The sequence below is a fragment of the Nothobranchius furzeri genome, chromosome 2 (assembly GCF_043380555.1).
Source record: "Nothobranchius furzeri strain GRZ-AD chromosome 2, NfurGRZ-RIMD1, whole genome shotgun sequence".
In the NCBI taxonomy this organism is placed as follows: Eukaryota; Metazoa; Chordata; class Actinopteri; order Cyprinodontiformes; family Nothobranchiidae; genus Nothobranchius; species Nothobranchius furzeri.
In genome coordinates, this window is record NC_091742.1 from 986,173 (window position 1) to 1,000,234 (window position 14,062).

General features: G+C 42.3%; 2 protein-coding genes across 7 annotated transcripts; both read left to right on the forward strand.

Annotated features, from left to right (window-relative positions):
- The first annotated feature begins 1,887 nt into the window (after window positions 1–1,887).
- Window positions 1,888–6,578, forward strand: lca5 (lebercilin LCA5). Of its 3 annotated transcripts, none has more exons than XM_015947124.3 (9): window positions 1,888–1,972; window positions 3,544–3,941; window positions 4,113–4,351; window positions 4,454–4,759; window positions 4,839–4,976; window positions 5,055–5,151; window positions 5,220–5,356; window positions 5,438–5,600; window positions 5,675–6,578. In XM_015947124.3, exons 2-9 carry the CDS (start codon window positions 3,566–3,568, stop codon window positions 6,484–6,486), a joined length of 2,268 nt encoding a protein of 755 aa, XP_015802610.3. In that variant the 5' UTR covers window positions 1,888–1,972; window positions 3,544–3,565; the 3' UTR covers window positions 6,487–6,578. The 3 variants fall into 3 exon arrangements, with proteins under 3 accessions (XP_015802610.3, XP_015802611.3, XP_070398606.1); XM_015947125.3 differs by having other exon boundaries at window positions 4,116–4,351; XM_070542505.1 differs by lacking the exon at window positions 1,888–1,972 and adding an exon at window positions 2,832–2,912.
- Window positions 6,579–6,698: 120 nt separating this feature from the next.
- fam167ab (family with sequence similarity 167 member Ab) lies at window positions 6,699–12,226 on the forward strand. 4 transcript variants are annotated; one of them, XM_054747870.2, is made up of 4 exons: window positions 6,699–7,204; window positions 10,908–11,265; window positions 11,371–11,449; window positions 11,773–12,055. In XM_054747870.2, the coding sequence occupies exons 1-4, from the start codon at window positions 6,759–6,761 to the stop codon at window positions 11,829–11,831; spliced, it is 942 nt and encodes a 313-aa protein (XP_054603845.2). In that variant the 5' UTR covers window positions 6,699–6,758; the 3' UTR covers window positions 11,832–12,055. The 4 variants fall into 4 exon arrangements, with proteins under 4 accessions (XP_054603845.2, XP_015802612.3, XP_054603846.1 ...); XM_015947126.3 differs by lacking the exon at window positions 11,371–11,449 and having other exon boundaries at window positions 11,773–12,226; XM_054747871.2 differs by lacking the exons at window positions 6,699–7,204; window positions 11,371–11,449 and adding an exon at window positions 8,442–8,612 and having other exon boundaries at window positions 11,773–12,226.
- Window positions 12,227–14,062: the final 1,836 nt, after the last annotated feature.

Genomic DNA, 14,062 nt, shown 5'->3' on the forward strand with positions numbered 1-14,062 from the left:
CCATCTGATCCAACTCACCACCAGTGAGTGATCAGTTGACAGCTCCACTCATCTCTTCACTCGGGTGTCCAAAACATACGGCCACAGGTCAGATGATACAACTACAAAGTCTATCATCGACCTGCGACCTAGGCTGCCCTGGTACCAAGTGTACCGACGGGCATCCTTATGTTCGAACATGGTGTTTGTTATGGCCAAACTGCGGCTTGCCAATAACGAAACACCACTCGAGTTCAGATCAGGTGGGCCGTTCCTCCCAATCACACCCCTCCAGGTCATGCTGTCATTGCCCACGTGAGCATTGAAATCCCCCAGCAGGACAATGGAATCCCCTGATGGAGCACTATCTAGCACTCATCCCAGGGCCTCCAAAAAGGTTGGGTACTCTGAACTGATATTTGGCCCATAAGCACAAACAACAGTCAGGACCCGTTCCTGGACCCGAAGGTGCAGGGAAGCTACCCTCTCGTCCCCCGGGGTAAACCCCAACACACAGGCAGAGAGTCTTGGGGCTAACAAAAAGCCAACCCCAGCCCTCCGCCTCTCACCCGAAGCAACTCCAGCAACGGAAAGTGTCCAACCCCTCTCAAGGACTTGGGTTCCAGAGCCAATGCTATGTGTCGAGGTGAGTCCGACTATATCTAGCCGGTACCCTCAACCTCTGCCAGGTTGCCTCTGCGAGGTTACGTTCCATGTCCCAAAAACCAGTTTCCTTGTCCGGGGATTGGACCGCCAAGGCTCCCGCCTCGGTCTGCCACCCGATCCACACTGCACCGGACCCTTCATGTTCCTCCTGCGGGTGGTGGGTCCACGGTTGGATGAGCCCATGTATCCAGTTCGGGCTGGGCCCGGCCGGGCCCCATGGGCAAAAGCCTGGCCACCAGGCGCTCGCTCATGGGCCCCAACTCCAGGCCTGGCTCCAGGGTGGGACCCCGGTAACCCTCCGGGCTGGGTACTCCGACTCTTTGATTGTAAATCCATGAAAGATCCTCTGAACCGTTTTTTGTCTCACCCTTCACCTAAGACCAATTTGTCAAGGGAGACCCTTCCAGGGGCACAAAGTGCCCCAGACAACATAGCTCCTAGGATCATTAGGGCACTCAAACTCCTCCACCATGCATTGTCTTAATTTGGAAGGTTTTGATCATGTTCTTATTCACACATTACAATTTGTTATTTCAATAAATATTCTGAAATCAAATAAAAAAGTAAACAACATTTCAGACTGCTAAACATTTTGGACCAGAGACCCTAGAAGAATTTCTGAGTCCCCCGTCTCTTACTTGACTAAATGCATTAAGCATGGCTGAAAAAATACTAACTCAGATCATGTTTTTGATGATGATAAAGGACTGAAATGTATTTTCAAAACCTAGAATTGGAAAACATATGGCTCTATAAGTCTAGAGAATTGTATGTTTTTTTCTCAAGCCAAACAGAAGTCCTTTTAAAAAAATCTCCTATTAACAAAGATTTACAGTTGATTTAATGACAAAAATACATTGCTCTATTCATTCATAGTTATTAAAAATTAGCAGGGGCAAAAAGATAAATACAATGAATTATTACTTTTTATAGTATAAGCATTTCGTGGCTTGAAGGAACTTTCTACTTGGAGATTTTAGCCCCCTTGTTCTGCAATGTTTGGACTCCGTTGGTCATTGATTATCTTAAAATGCAATTAACTAAAATATTAAAACAAACCAAAACAAAACAAATGAATATAATTTGATTATAGTTTTTTATTTAGTCAATTTCATACACAGTAATCCCATTTCTTTATGGAATTTAGGTGAATAAAACACAACTTTATTTTTGTGTATACGTACTCAAATATGTTTACAGCTATGGCTGCAACGAGATCATCAGCGTCCTCTCTCGGCGATAAGAGATATTGCAACCCATACGTGCTGCGGTTGCCATGGCACGGCGTCGCGAGCTACACCGAAGCAGCCTGGATTAAAAGATAAAGGTAACGGAAATTCTTGATAGTCACTGATTTTTTTTTTTTGCGGATTATAACGTTACACATTTAATTAAAACATTCGTCATTATAGTTTTATTCCACAAAAGGGAGGTAGCTCAGAATTATAATTCTTAACGTTAGAAATAAACCAGCTAAAATCAAGCTAGCTTGCTAGTAGTTCTAGCTAATAGGCTAATATTAGCTAACACTCGGAAAACTAAATTTAGAAATGTGCTTGAAATAGGCGCAAATACAGGCACGCTTGTCCTAACCGTAGACCATATACACATATTTGTTATATACATTTAAACTGAACACACTCTAGGTTTGTGCCTTAATCCACAATCTACTTGTTGACTAGTTTTCGATTGTTGTTGTGGGACTCGGACTAGTAGCTGTCTCCGACAACCGCTAACTTTACGGTGTTGTTAATCTTTAGGCTTAGGCTCCGTAGTGTTGGATTTATTCATTTTTTCTTTGCTACATTTATGGTATTTTTCATATGCATACACGTGAAAATAGCCCAATGGAAGTGTGTAATTGCCTTTAGGTTATGTTTAGCTGCTGTCTGGTAATAATATACCCGTCGATTACACATGGACTGCTTCCAGAGTCAGAGCGTGATTTACGTTTGTTTTTACAGATTTTACCTTCTTAGACTGTTATATTGAAAATACAAACATATAATGCGAGATAATAATCTCGATAATGCAGATAAAGCAGCAGAGTAGTTTGAAAATAAATGCAGAGTGTGAGAAAAATCGTTTTCTCCAGATGGGGGTTGTGTTTTAAATGTTTGTTTATTTCTGTCTGATGTTTAAAAGATATTAATAGGTTTGAGTTTTGATGTAAGGTAGGTTTGTTTACATATGCAGCCTGCTTTACTTCGTGTTCATTGATGCTTTTTTCCCAATTTCAGTGTTTTTTTATCTTGCACCTCAAACAGGTTTGTGTTCTTTAAAAATCATTATTTATTGGAATAGTATCAATATAATTTAGATTATTAGTGAGAAGCAGCTAAATACCTGTTTTATATGTTTACCCCTTTTATTTTGTTTCTTTGTACATTTTACTGTAAGCAGAATGTGTTATTTGGTTCTTTAGTAAACCAGAAGCGGGCATCTATCTTGGTAGAATTGCTAATTGCCTAACAAAATTAATATAGACTCTAATTTTAAAATCGACAAGCATCTTTGAGAAACAGACACACTCTTCCATCTCAGTGATTCTCTGCCAAACATGTCATGTCTCACCATGTCCCTAATGCAGCTCCTCTTCCAGTCACAGCGGCAGAGAAGCACAAGGCAACACTGGTTATGTGGTGATATCAGACTTAATGCAGTCCCATGGGAAGTTCTACCTCACATGCCAGGTTGCTTGGTGACCAAGACACATAATACAGTAAACCTTAGGGAAACCAGTTGTGCTAGCTGCTTAGATCAGTTTAAAAATGGTGGTGTCCATATTTTTCTAGTATAAATGTTTTAATAAAAGCCTACAGGATTATTTTTATTCCTAAATTTCGCCTTGATTAGTTGCTTTCTGCCTCAATTCTGTCTCTCTTTTTCTAAATCCAGCAAACCTGATTGAGGTGACAACATGGATGCTGGAAAAAAAGACGATCCAATCGAAGACAACCGGGATCTGAGTCGTCATTCCCATCGAAGCACAAGGGAAGAGTCTCGAACGTCGTTCGTCAGGAAGCACAAAAGGAATTCTCAGGATAAAGATCACAAAAATGAAGGCGGTGTCAGGAGCAGATCTAAAACACGAACGTGGGGTTCAGATCCAGATCGGGACAGAATGTCAGATGGAGAGGGAAGAAGTGATGGGTCATTTTACTCAGACGATTATGAGAACGTCACACCATCAGAGCGCTCCCTTTCACCATTCCCCCGCTCTCGGACTCCATCCCCCACTTCTAAAAGAGGGCTGCGGGCAAAGCCGATGTCCAGAAACTCTTTCCACAAAACTGGTATTTATACCAAGAAGCTCTTTGCTGTAGTTTTACTTACTGTCCAGGCGATGGCAGTATATGCTCAATAGTTAAACTTAATACTCATTATTGAATTGTTTTGAAGTCACCAAATAAATCAAGTCAAAGTTTTTGTCACAGTGTATTGTTTTTTTTTTCTCTTCCTCTTAGCAGGTGGTGCATGGCGCAGGGGTGTGTCTCGACCACAGCGACCTGGGGGCCTGGCCCAACAGCATCACAGGGGGCCCCGATCCCACAGCAAGGATTCAACTCCACCTAAAGATCTGGACTTGGTGACCAAGAAGATGCTCTCCGCCCGCCTCCTGAAGATCAACGAGCTGCGTAACGCTCTCGCTGAGATGCAGCAGCGCACAGATGAACTGCAGAAGGAGAACCGCATCCTCAAACAAGTGGGTCTGACACTGCTTTTCTGTTCCAGTTGGAAAATTTAGAATTTTGATTTTAAAATGTATTTTTGGTCTAAACTGGAAATGTTCTTTTACATTTTACAGCTTCAGGTGCGTCAGGAGAAAGCGCTGCGGCATTACGACGACACAGAGAGTGAGATCTCCCAGCTTCTGTCACGTCACTCCAACGAGATCCACGTGCTGCGTGAGAGACTCCGGCGCACGCAGGAGCGAGAAAGGGCGGCGGAGCGCCGGTCCAAGGACACCCAGGAGCAGCTGCAGAGGAGCCACGTGACCATCACGCGACTGAAGAAGTTGATCGACCAGCGAGAGTTAGGAGCCAGAGACGAACTGAGCCGCAAGCTGGAGGAGGAGAAGACACGAGCCCAAGAGGCGGAGCGCAAAATTAAGGTGAACTCACTTGAAAAGTGGTGATTAAAGGAAATCACTTTCTTTAAAAACATTTGCTAATGTTATTTTGTTTTTGCAGGAACTGGAGCGCAGCATCGAGGTGAGCAACAGCAGCCATCAGAGGCAGCTGGTTTCAGAGAGGAAGAAGACGATCGGCGCTCTGGAGGAGATCAAGAATCTGCAGGAGGAGACGGAACGGCTGACGAGTAAACTCAAGGTGCAACATGCTCGAGCCGCTGCCACAGCTCACACCTCAGCCTGAGATGCTATCATGTTGCTTTTTTTTCTTTCATAGGAGAAAGAAAGAGAACTAGATGCCAGGAATATTTACGCCAACCGCATGATGAAGCCCTCGTTACGAAGGGAGGCCGACGGTGGCACGAGGCAGAAAGGTAGAAGCAACAGGAACCCTCACAACTCAGAACAACAAAACTAAATATTCTGTTTGTGTTCCACGCAGGCCCCAGCAGGAACAGCACCAAGGCGGTACAGACCGAAGACAGAGCTTCCAGTCTGGATTTCCCCACGCCCCCCCCTGGCATCAGCGAGGCTCATGAGCTCAGCGAGCAGGCGCCTAATGAGTACCTGTCTCTAAAGGTGATCAGATCTGCATTTCATCACCAACCACTCTCTCATCCTCCTCCTGATGCTCTTTCGGTTGTAAAACTCTCTCCGCAGCACCTCGATAGAGTCAGACCACAGGTGGAGGTGCAGAAGAGCGTGGATGAAGTCAGGAAAAAGAAGGATGTGGAGAAGGAGCTGGTGAAGCAAAGAGAACAGAAACAGCGACTGGGTCCGGATCTGAATGTGCTTAACGAGAAGGCCATCAGACCAAGTGATGGTAAAAATAAACTTATGATGGGGGGAAAAGATGAAAACAACAGTCAGGATCTTCTATTTAAATCTGTTTTTTAGGTTTGGAGAAGGAAGAGGAAGTTGGAAGGAAAACAAGTTCCCTTTTTAACCAGACTCAAGAGGAGAACTACTGGAAACGAGGTCATGTCCAGGAGGAGGTGATGAGGTGGAACCAAGAGTCTCTGTCCAATCAGCAAGCAGCACAGGAAGCATGTCAGAAGAAAGAGACGCGAGAAACAGACCGTCTGAACAATGGACCCCTCTCCGAGTCCACGAGGATTCCTGGTGACTTCCATCCTCCTGAGCAGAAGAACCGAAACACTTTGATGGAGTTAGAGGAGAAGGGTGGTGTTCCTGTTGGGATTAGAGACAGAAGGAGACGACCCGGTGTTGACAGCGGCAGTGTGACGGCGGGAATCGGAAGGAGAGTGCTGCAGTCCCAAACCTCCAGTGATGAGCTGGCGTTTGGAGGCTACGCGCCTTCGTTTGGGCATTCCACCTCTCGAGCTTCCTCTGGCTTCCCTGCACCTCCACCCAAAGAGGACGGAGACGCAGGACTGTTTTATTTCAGTGGAGCAGAGAAGGAGAAGAAAGTGGAGAGGGACAAGAAGGCAAGCCTCTTGCAGCAACTCTTTGGTGCACAGGCCATGCTGACAGACGACGACCTTAGAACTTGTAACAGAATGGAGGTCCTTAACAGCCCTCCGGCTCCCAGCGGAGAGCGTTCAAGATGGGATGGACTCCTCAGCTTCAGCTCTGGCTCATCCGTCCCTCCAGCATCCTCCATCAACACCCTGCAGGTAGCAGAAAGCAGACCGGCTGTCCGAGCCATCACATCGTTTGATGATGACATCGAGGAGCTGGCTTTATAAAGGAAAGAGTCAAAACAATATGGCTTCTGCTGGAGGAGGGACCAACGACATGATGCTATTAGTTAAATAAACAGAATTATTGTCATTTTGCACACTGATATGTCTTGTAGAACTTTTTTATGTCTTATTTGTGGTTTAATATTGTAATAAGTTTCTTTTGCCACAGGTCAGTTCTGTGGTTAGTCTGTTTAGAATCCACCAACAGTAAAAGTAGCACACACTTTTTATGTCCCTATAACCGACACTAAACCCTTTTGACAATCAGCACTAAAATGCTACAGATGTGTTTGTTTATACTTTTAAATAATTCCACTTTTATACGTCAACATGGCACACAGCTTCACACTTCAGATGGAAAGTTCATGTTTATATTTGATGCATTTTTTTGTGAATTTGTTTATTTATTCTTAGATTATCATAATTTATTAAAAAAAAACATAAAGAATAAAATAAAAAATGAGAAAATGTGTCTTTCTGATTTCTTTCTGAGTAAATGTGAGGTAATGATGCCTGCTTATCAGACTGTGGCGCACTTGCGATGGTATCCACGCCGCGGGAAGCCCGAATCCGTTTCTGAGGGTGTTTCCAAGCAGCCAGAGCGTGACGCGGTGTTCCCGCCCCTCCTCCGGTATGCACTCCACTCAGAAACGAGTGTCCCTGAGAGCTGGCAGAACGAGGCGCTCTCCGGTTTCTACCGACGCAGCGACGTTCTTACCAGGTAAACAGTTTTGTATTAGACCAAATTATTAATTGTATTTTAAATATTTGAAGTTAAATCTGAGAAAAAAAACACGATGTTGGCTTGTTAGCTGTAGAAGTTAGTGCCTCAAAATGTAGAAAAACAGGTTAAACGTTTAAGCTGAAACCGAATAGCCTTTAAGTTTATTTATTTACTTATTTTTACCATTTATAATCCTGATTTCTAGCCTATACACTAACATTTTATCAAATAAATTCTCTCATAATAACACAAATCTCTAACTGAAAGAAAATACGTTTTTAGTGTTGATTATAAATAAATATCCAATCCAGTTTTTTAATAAAGCACTAATAAAAACAACGTGTACCAAAGTGCTGTACAATAAAAACATGAATAACATAAATATTTTTATATCAACGTTAACTTTATCATAAATATCTAGACAAATACTTGTTTTTTACAGAGTATTAATTAGCATTTTTCTTATAGTCCTATTTGAGGTGCAAAAATAACACAATATAACTTAATTTTTAGTTCTTTATTTCCTTCTAAAGGAAACACAAAAGTACCTGTTGGTTAAGGTGCAGCTACTAAAACTGTTTCAGGAAGCTTCTGCCTCCTTCAGCTATCTAAGCTCCTCCTGTGACCGTCACTGTTATGAGGATTTGGGGTCATTTTGTAAAGCACTTTGTTTGAAAAGCACTTTATAAATTAAATTTGATTGACTGATTGAATCTGTCACTTTAGACTAAATAAATGAATAGATCATACATTTTTTTGCTAAAATTCTCCATAATCCTCTAAAGTACAAACATCTGAAGGAACAACAACTATTATCTGAGAAGCATCGGCCCACAGGCTGAAAAGGGTATTTGTTCTGTACACATGTTCCAGATATGGGAGCCAAACTTTCTAAGCTGCTTAGTCAGACTGCAGGTTTTGGCATGTCACATAGTCCAACCCTGCAAAATGATTTTAACTGGTGTGGTAAATTCAGTTTGAAAGCAAAATAAAGTACATTTGGCACGTGACATGGGCTGAGTTTCATATTTAATACGTTAAACTGTGACAGTAGAAGCTGAGCAAATGTTTGCACATCTCTTGCTCAGCTATTTGTAATAAAAATCTATCCTTTTATTAGTTAGTGTAAACAGTACAGTCTCTGCAGATTAGATACACACTCACACACACTCACACAGAGGTCTGCTCAACAGGGTCTCAGGGGACACATTGATTCCCATGAAGAGTATGAAGTGGACTTGTTTGTTGGCATTCACAAATCAGCTACTTTTGCCAGCCAGACGTCCATTCTACCATGAACGACAAGTCTCCGAGTCGCTCGTTAGACACAAGAGCAGTGACTTCTCTGCGGGGCTCATTATGGAATAACTGAGCACTAACAAGGACTCAGAGCAGAAGCTCACAGGTTTGTTTGTTTGCGCCGCCTTCAAACAGAAAACTGGTTGTAGTTTGGGGTGTATAGAAAAGCATAAATGAAGCTGAAGAACATTTAGAGTTTTATGGCACGTAGCCTAGCATGGAATTATTTAATGATGGTCAAGGAAAATTCTATTTAGATGGTCAGAGACAAACTTTCAGATGATGGTTTGAGAACTGCTCGAGCTAGCCTAAAGCTACTACCAAAATGTTTGGCATCGTTTATACGGAGATTTCCAACTATCAACCAGTTTATCACAATCCCGCTTCTAACTGATCTTTAGGACCATGGCCTTGCAACATGCGTTTGAAAACTTGCATTAGTGTCACTGATTTTGTATTTATTTTAGGGATGTTTGATATTGACTTTTATTTTTACTGATATCCGATATACCGATTTAGTCTAACTTCCACTGGACACGATAGCGATGCACAACATCCGTGAAACACAGAGAAAGTAGCCACCGTTATCGTGGAGGGGTGCGTTTCCACTGGACACGATGCTCCGAATCAAGCTCTGCATTTGAAATCGGGCCTGACAAGAAGTCAAACAGCTAAAGCAGTGTAAAACATCCACAAACGTTCCAAAACAAAAGTCTTATGCAGATTTCCAGTTGCTTAACTAGTGAAAAACAATGTCATGTCCCGAGAAACCTTTGTTGCAGACAGAAAATAAAACACAGACATGTTTGGACACATGCTGTCATCTTTAACATTGCTTGTTATTGCATGAACTGCTGAAATCACGAGTGATCTTGCAATTTTGTGATTTTGTAACATCGTGAGACGAGCTGCATGGAACAGTCTGGCTGCTGTTTTGTGTCTGATGTGCTCCCGGTGGGAGGGGAGCTTGTGGGTAAGACACGCTCGTTACGTCACGCGCCGCTTACGCATCCAGTGGATACAACAAAACCCAATACCAATATAAACAGGATCTTGTCCTCATGAATGAAGAAAAACTGAGTAATTTTAGGTAACTAACATTACATATTTTGTATCACACATACTTTAATCATCATGTTTAAATATAACTACTTTAATTTAAGTTAGGCCAAACAAACAATAATATCTCTAAACGAAACCTCGGGTCTGTTGTATTTTGTGTTAGAGAAGTGACTGATGAGTTGGATGTTGAATTTGTGCATGATATGTAAAAGTTGTGTTATTCAAACCAATACAATAATTTCTAGTGTAACGTTTTAATGCCGATATCGTCCAGTAATATTGGACATCTCTGATTTATACAGTTTGAATTGTGCTTAAATAATACGAACAATGTAAGGCATGTGCATTATTTTGGAAAGCCCTATTCCCTTCAGATACTTAGCAGAAAAATGCACTTACCTGTTGCAAACGCGTGCTTTATGACTATTATGATTGGATTTGAACTCTTAGAAGAGGATGATGGGAAAAAAGACAGTTAATGCAGATTTTGCAGAAACGTTAGGACGGTGTTCGATATGTTTTGTAGGTCGTCTTTGGTCCTTCAATCTAAAGAACCACAACTCAGCCTCATAACCAAGGACCTTCGTATTAGTCACGACAGTGACATAATGAAATGCACGGTTTGCTTAACACAAGGGCACGGTGTCAAGTAACAACACTGTTCTGCCCACATGCTGGATGTGCCTGCCTTCTAATCAGCTTCCAGGAGGTGTTTTTGCAGAGTATTTTAAAAATGGCTCAAATTGTCTTAATTATTTGGATGTCCTAAGACTGGTTGAGGCAATAATTTCAGTTCACAACAGATGGAAACTTGCCTTAGGACAGGGGTATTCAATTCTAGGCCTGGAGGTCTGGAATCTAGCATGTTTTAGTGGTTTCTCTGCTCCTACACTCTAGATTTGGTTGAATCACCTGTGCAGCAGCTCATCAGGCTCTACAGAAGCCTGTTAATCACCTGCTGATTGAAATCAGGTGCGTCGAAGAAGGGTTCAAACTAAAACGTGCTGGATACCCGCCCTCCAGGCCTCAAATTGGATTGCCCTGCCTTAGAGTATTATTGGTTGTTATGGAAATAGTTTGTTTTCATTAATAGAAAATCTAAGAGGTGTTGTTGAAAAAAGCTTAGCATTCAGTTTTAGGATGAAAGTATTGTTAGCCAACATGCAGTCCTTGAAAGGTTTGGTGCATTATAAATGGTTGTCATTGGTTTTCTCTGCAAGTATCACAACTAAAGAGGAACTCTCTGACAGAAAACAGAAGGTGTGCATGCCTCCCCAAGCTGATGCTCCATTTATTTATGGTATTATTTTACTCTATTTGTATCTTTTGCATTTAACAGATTGATGATGGACGCAACTTCGACTCCACAGATCATGGTGAGCAGGCTCAATAAGCTGCAGGAAGTAGCCTGTGAGGAAAGTGCAGATTTGCCTGCAGATGATCATCTATTGACTCTAAAAGCTTTGACGGAGAAGTTAAGACTGCAGACCAGACGACCGTCTTACCTGGAGTGGAAAGCCCAGCTGGAGGCAGAAAGCTTCAAAGAGTCAGGGACTGGAAAATACCAGTTCCAGGAGGAGGCTAAAGGGGACCCAGTGACACACACTGCAGAGGAGAATGAGGGCAAGCTGCTATCGGGTGTGCTGAAGGGGTTTGAAAGCATCGATGAAGCTCTGTCTTGGCTCAGAAGAGAGCTGGTGAGGCTTCTTTGTTCAATTTTTAAAGAAAATGACCAAAATTTGCACAAACCTTTATGTTAGTTAGCCAGTTTGAGTTTAACAAAGCTAATGCTGTCCAATTAGCAACCAGAAGAATCCTGCATGTTGGACAGTGTGATGGACGGGGAATCGGACAACAGAGTGACACAGGGTTTCTGCAAGTGTAATCATCTTTACTTTGCTCAATTACTCTGCACATTCAGCCGTGGTCCGTGAGCCTGCAGCGAGCACACAAAAAGCCGCTGATGAGCTCTCGCAGTGTGGGAGCACAAAGTTTCTCCACAAAGACCTCACATGGTTGTGATCTTCGTGCAGGTGCATGGACATAGTGAACAAAACGGAGGAGTTTGTTTATGGATGTCCCACCGTGTTTTGGGGGGTCTCTGCCGCACCAGAAGACTTACAAACTAAAGGGCTCTTTGGTTAATGTAGATGACATAAATATGTTTGAATTGAACTTTCTAGCATTAATTCTCTCTTTTGCAGACGGATATGCGTTTGCAGGACCAGCAGCTAGCGAGGCAGCTCATACGACTCCGGAATGACATCAATTTGCTCAAAATCGAGCAGATGTGCCACGAGCATCGCAGCATGCTCAACGACGCCACCTTTGGCCTGGAGGAGAAGGACGAGCTGTCGGACCTGCTGTGTGAGTGCCCTGTCACCCCAGGACTCGGACTCTCGGCACCACTGAGGCTCATCGGTGTCACTAAGATGAATATTAACTCCCGACGATTCTCACTCTGCTAAATAGTGCTTGGGCAAAGAAAAGCGGCAATCTTATTCACTGAATAGCTAATTTTGGACTTGTTTTAATCAAATATTTGCCTAAAGAAATTTTACTTTTACATCCATATTATACCTTTTTTCTATTTCTATTGCACACAGCTGTTGTATACACAGCAACCTTTCTGTCTCAAAGCCACAGCAAGTTTTTAGAGCTTCACGCTGTTGTGATTTAAAAATGATTACTTGCATATTGAAGCAATTTCTAATATATTTCTGTCTACATTTTAGGCCTTATCAGTTTGATGTTACTGTTGACTTAAAGTGATGTGAAGTGTGACTCTTTTGAACTTTTTTTTCTGACCAGATTGTTCATCTGAGTCTGAGCAGGATCAAAGTGAATAAAAAAAACTGCCATAAAAGCGTTACACACCTAACAGGAAGTGCTACCACTAACCGCTAACCATGGGATTCTATGAAAATAAGTCAAATATATTTTGATGGAAACATTCATAAAACATCATGGGGATGAACTACTGTGACATTTTTGAGAATCGTGTTGTTTTGCCTGGCTCAGACTAGCCGTTAGCTTATCAATCTGGTCGAATAAAACTCTGTTTCTCTAAGGAACTCGCTCAGAAAGATCTGAACTGTCCCTGTGGGCCCATTCTCAATACTCGCACTGCGCCCTGCAGTCTTCAGCAAAGTGCACTTGGATAAAGTGTGCCGTAGGGTTCAAGTGCGTGGTGAACACGTGTGCAAATAATTACCGAATTGAGACAGGGAGCATTGCGTCATCGATCGTAACGCATGCTGCGATGCTGGTCACTGTGAAACTTTTCAAAAACCTTTATTATCAACTTTCAGGCAACCAATAAAGCAATTATTTGAACTAAATTTACATTTGTTGCTGCTTTGTCTAAAACATTCAGAGCATTAAATAGTCATCCTAACATGAACTCATTTAATTAGAAAATACAAATTTTCAGATAAGGAACTTGAGCCTTTTCTCCTGCAGCAATGACTTGTGGGTAATTCCCTTGCCCGAGGTCTGCATCGCTGCGGACTTGGCTTGGGTGAAGTGCAGATTAATGGTGCAATGGGGGCGTGGTCAACTTCCGCACTTGAGGATCAGGACACCCTACGCACGCGCACCCCTGGCTGGGAATGTGCAAATGAAGGGTGCAAGTGCGAGTATTGAGATTGGGCCGCAGTTCCAGGAATACTATGTTGTGATTAGTATTTAGAAATCATAAACTGAATATTTAAATATTGCAATATTAACACTGGTTTTAACCATATCTTGTATATGTGCCTCATCACATAGCCTCGCATAGAGCTGAACAGATCAAATTTTAAATATAACTCATCTGGAAGCTTGTTTACCCAATGAAGTGATGATGTGGCTCCTTGTTTTGACTTTAAGACGTTAAAGATGTGGTTCTAATTTGAAGCAACTCTTTTCTGACCAAGAAATGAGCTTTTAAGCAGATTTGCCTTTGATATTCAAGCACATAAATTCTGAGTAAAAACCAAGTGGATGGTGAAGTTCAGGGTTGGAGATGCACCTCCTTATGGCTCAGATACCACAAACACAGAATTACAGACTTATACTTGTCAGACTCACTGATTTATGAGGAATATTAGTTTTAGTGGAACATATTTCTCCCATATGCCCTGAGAATTAAAATGTTTTAATCTGTTTTTGGTTAAATAATAAGCTTTCAGAAGTAAAACAATAGGTGTCCTCTTCATTTTCTCTAAGTTATTCTAAGACTTTCATGTTGAGCTTTCCTTTATTCTTAAGCTCATGGACGTAATTTGGGGGGGGGGGGGACATGTCCCCCCCACTTTTCCAAAGTCAAGTTTTGACCCCTGCACTTTTTACCATCCAAAAACAATATTACGCTATATTGAATTGACACTGGTTGAGCTCTAGGACCAAGCGGAAAACAACCGTCTGTGTTGAAGCCTGTTTCCCATTAGAGCATACTGTAAAGATACCCCCCACCCCCACCCCCCACCCACCCATCCCCGTGTCCCCCCCACT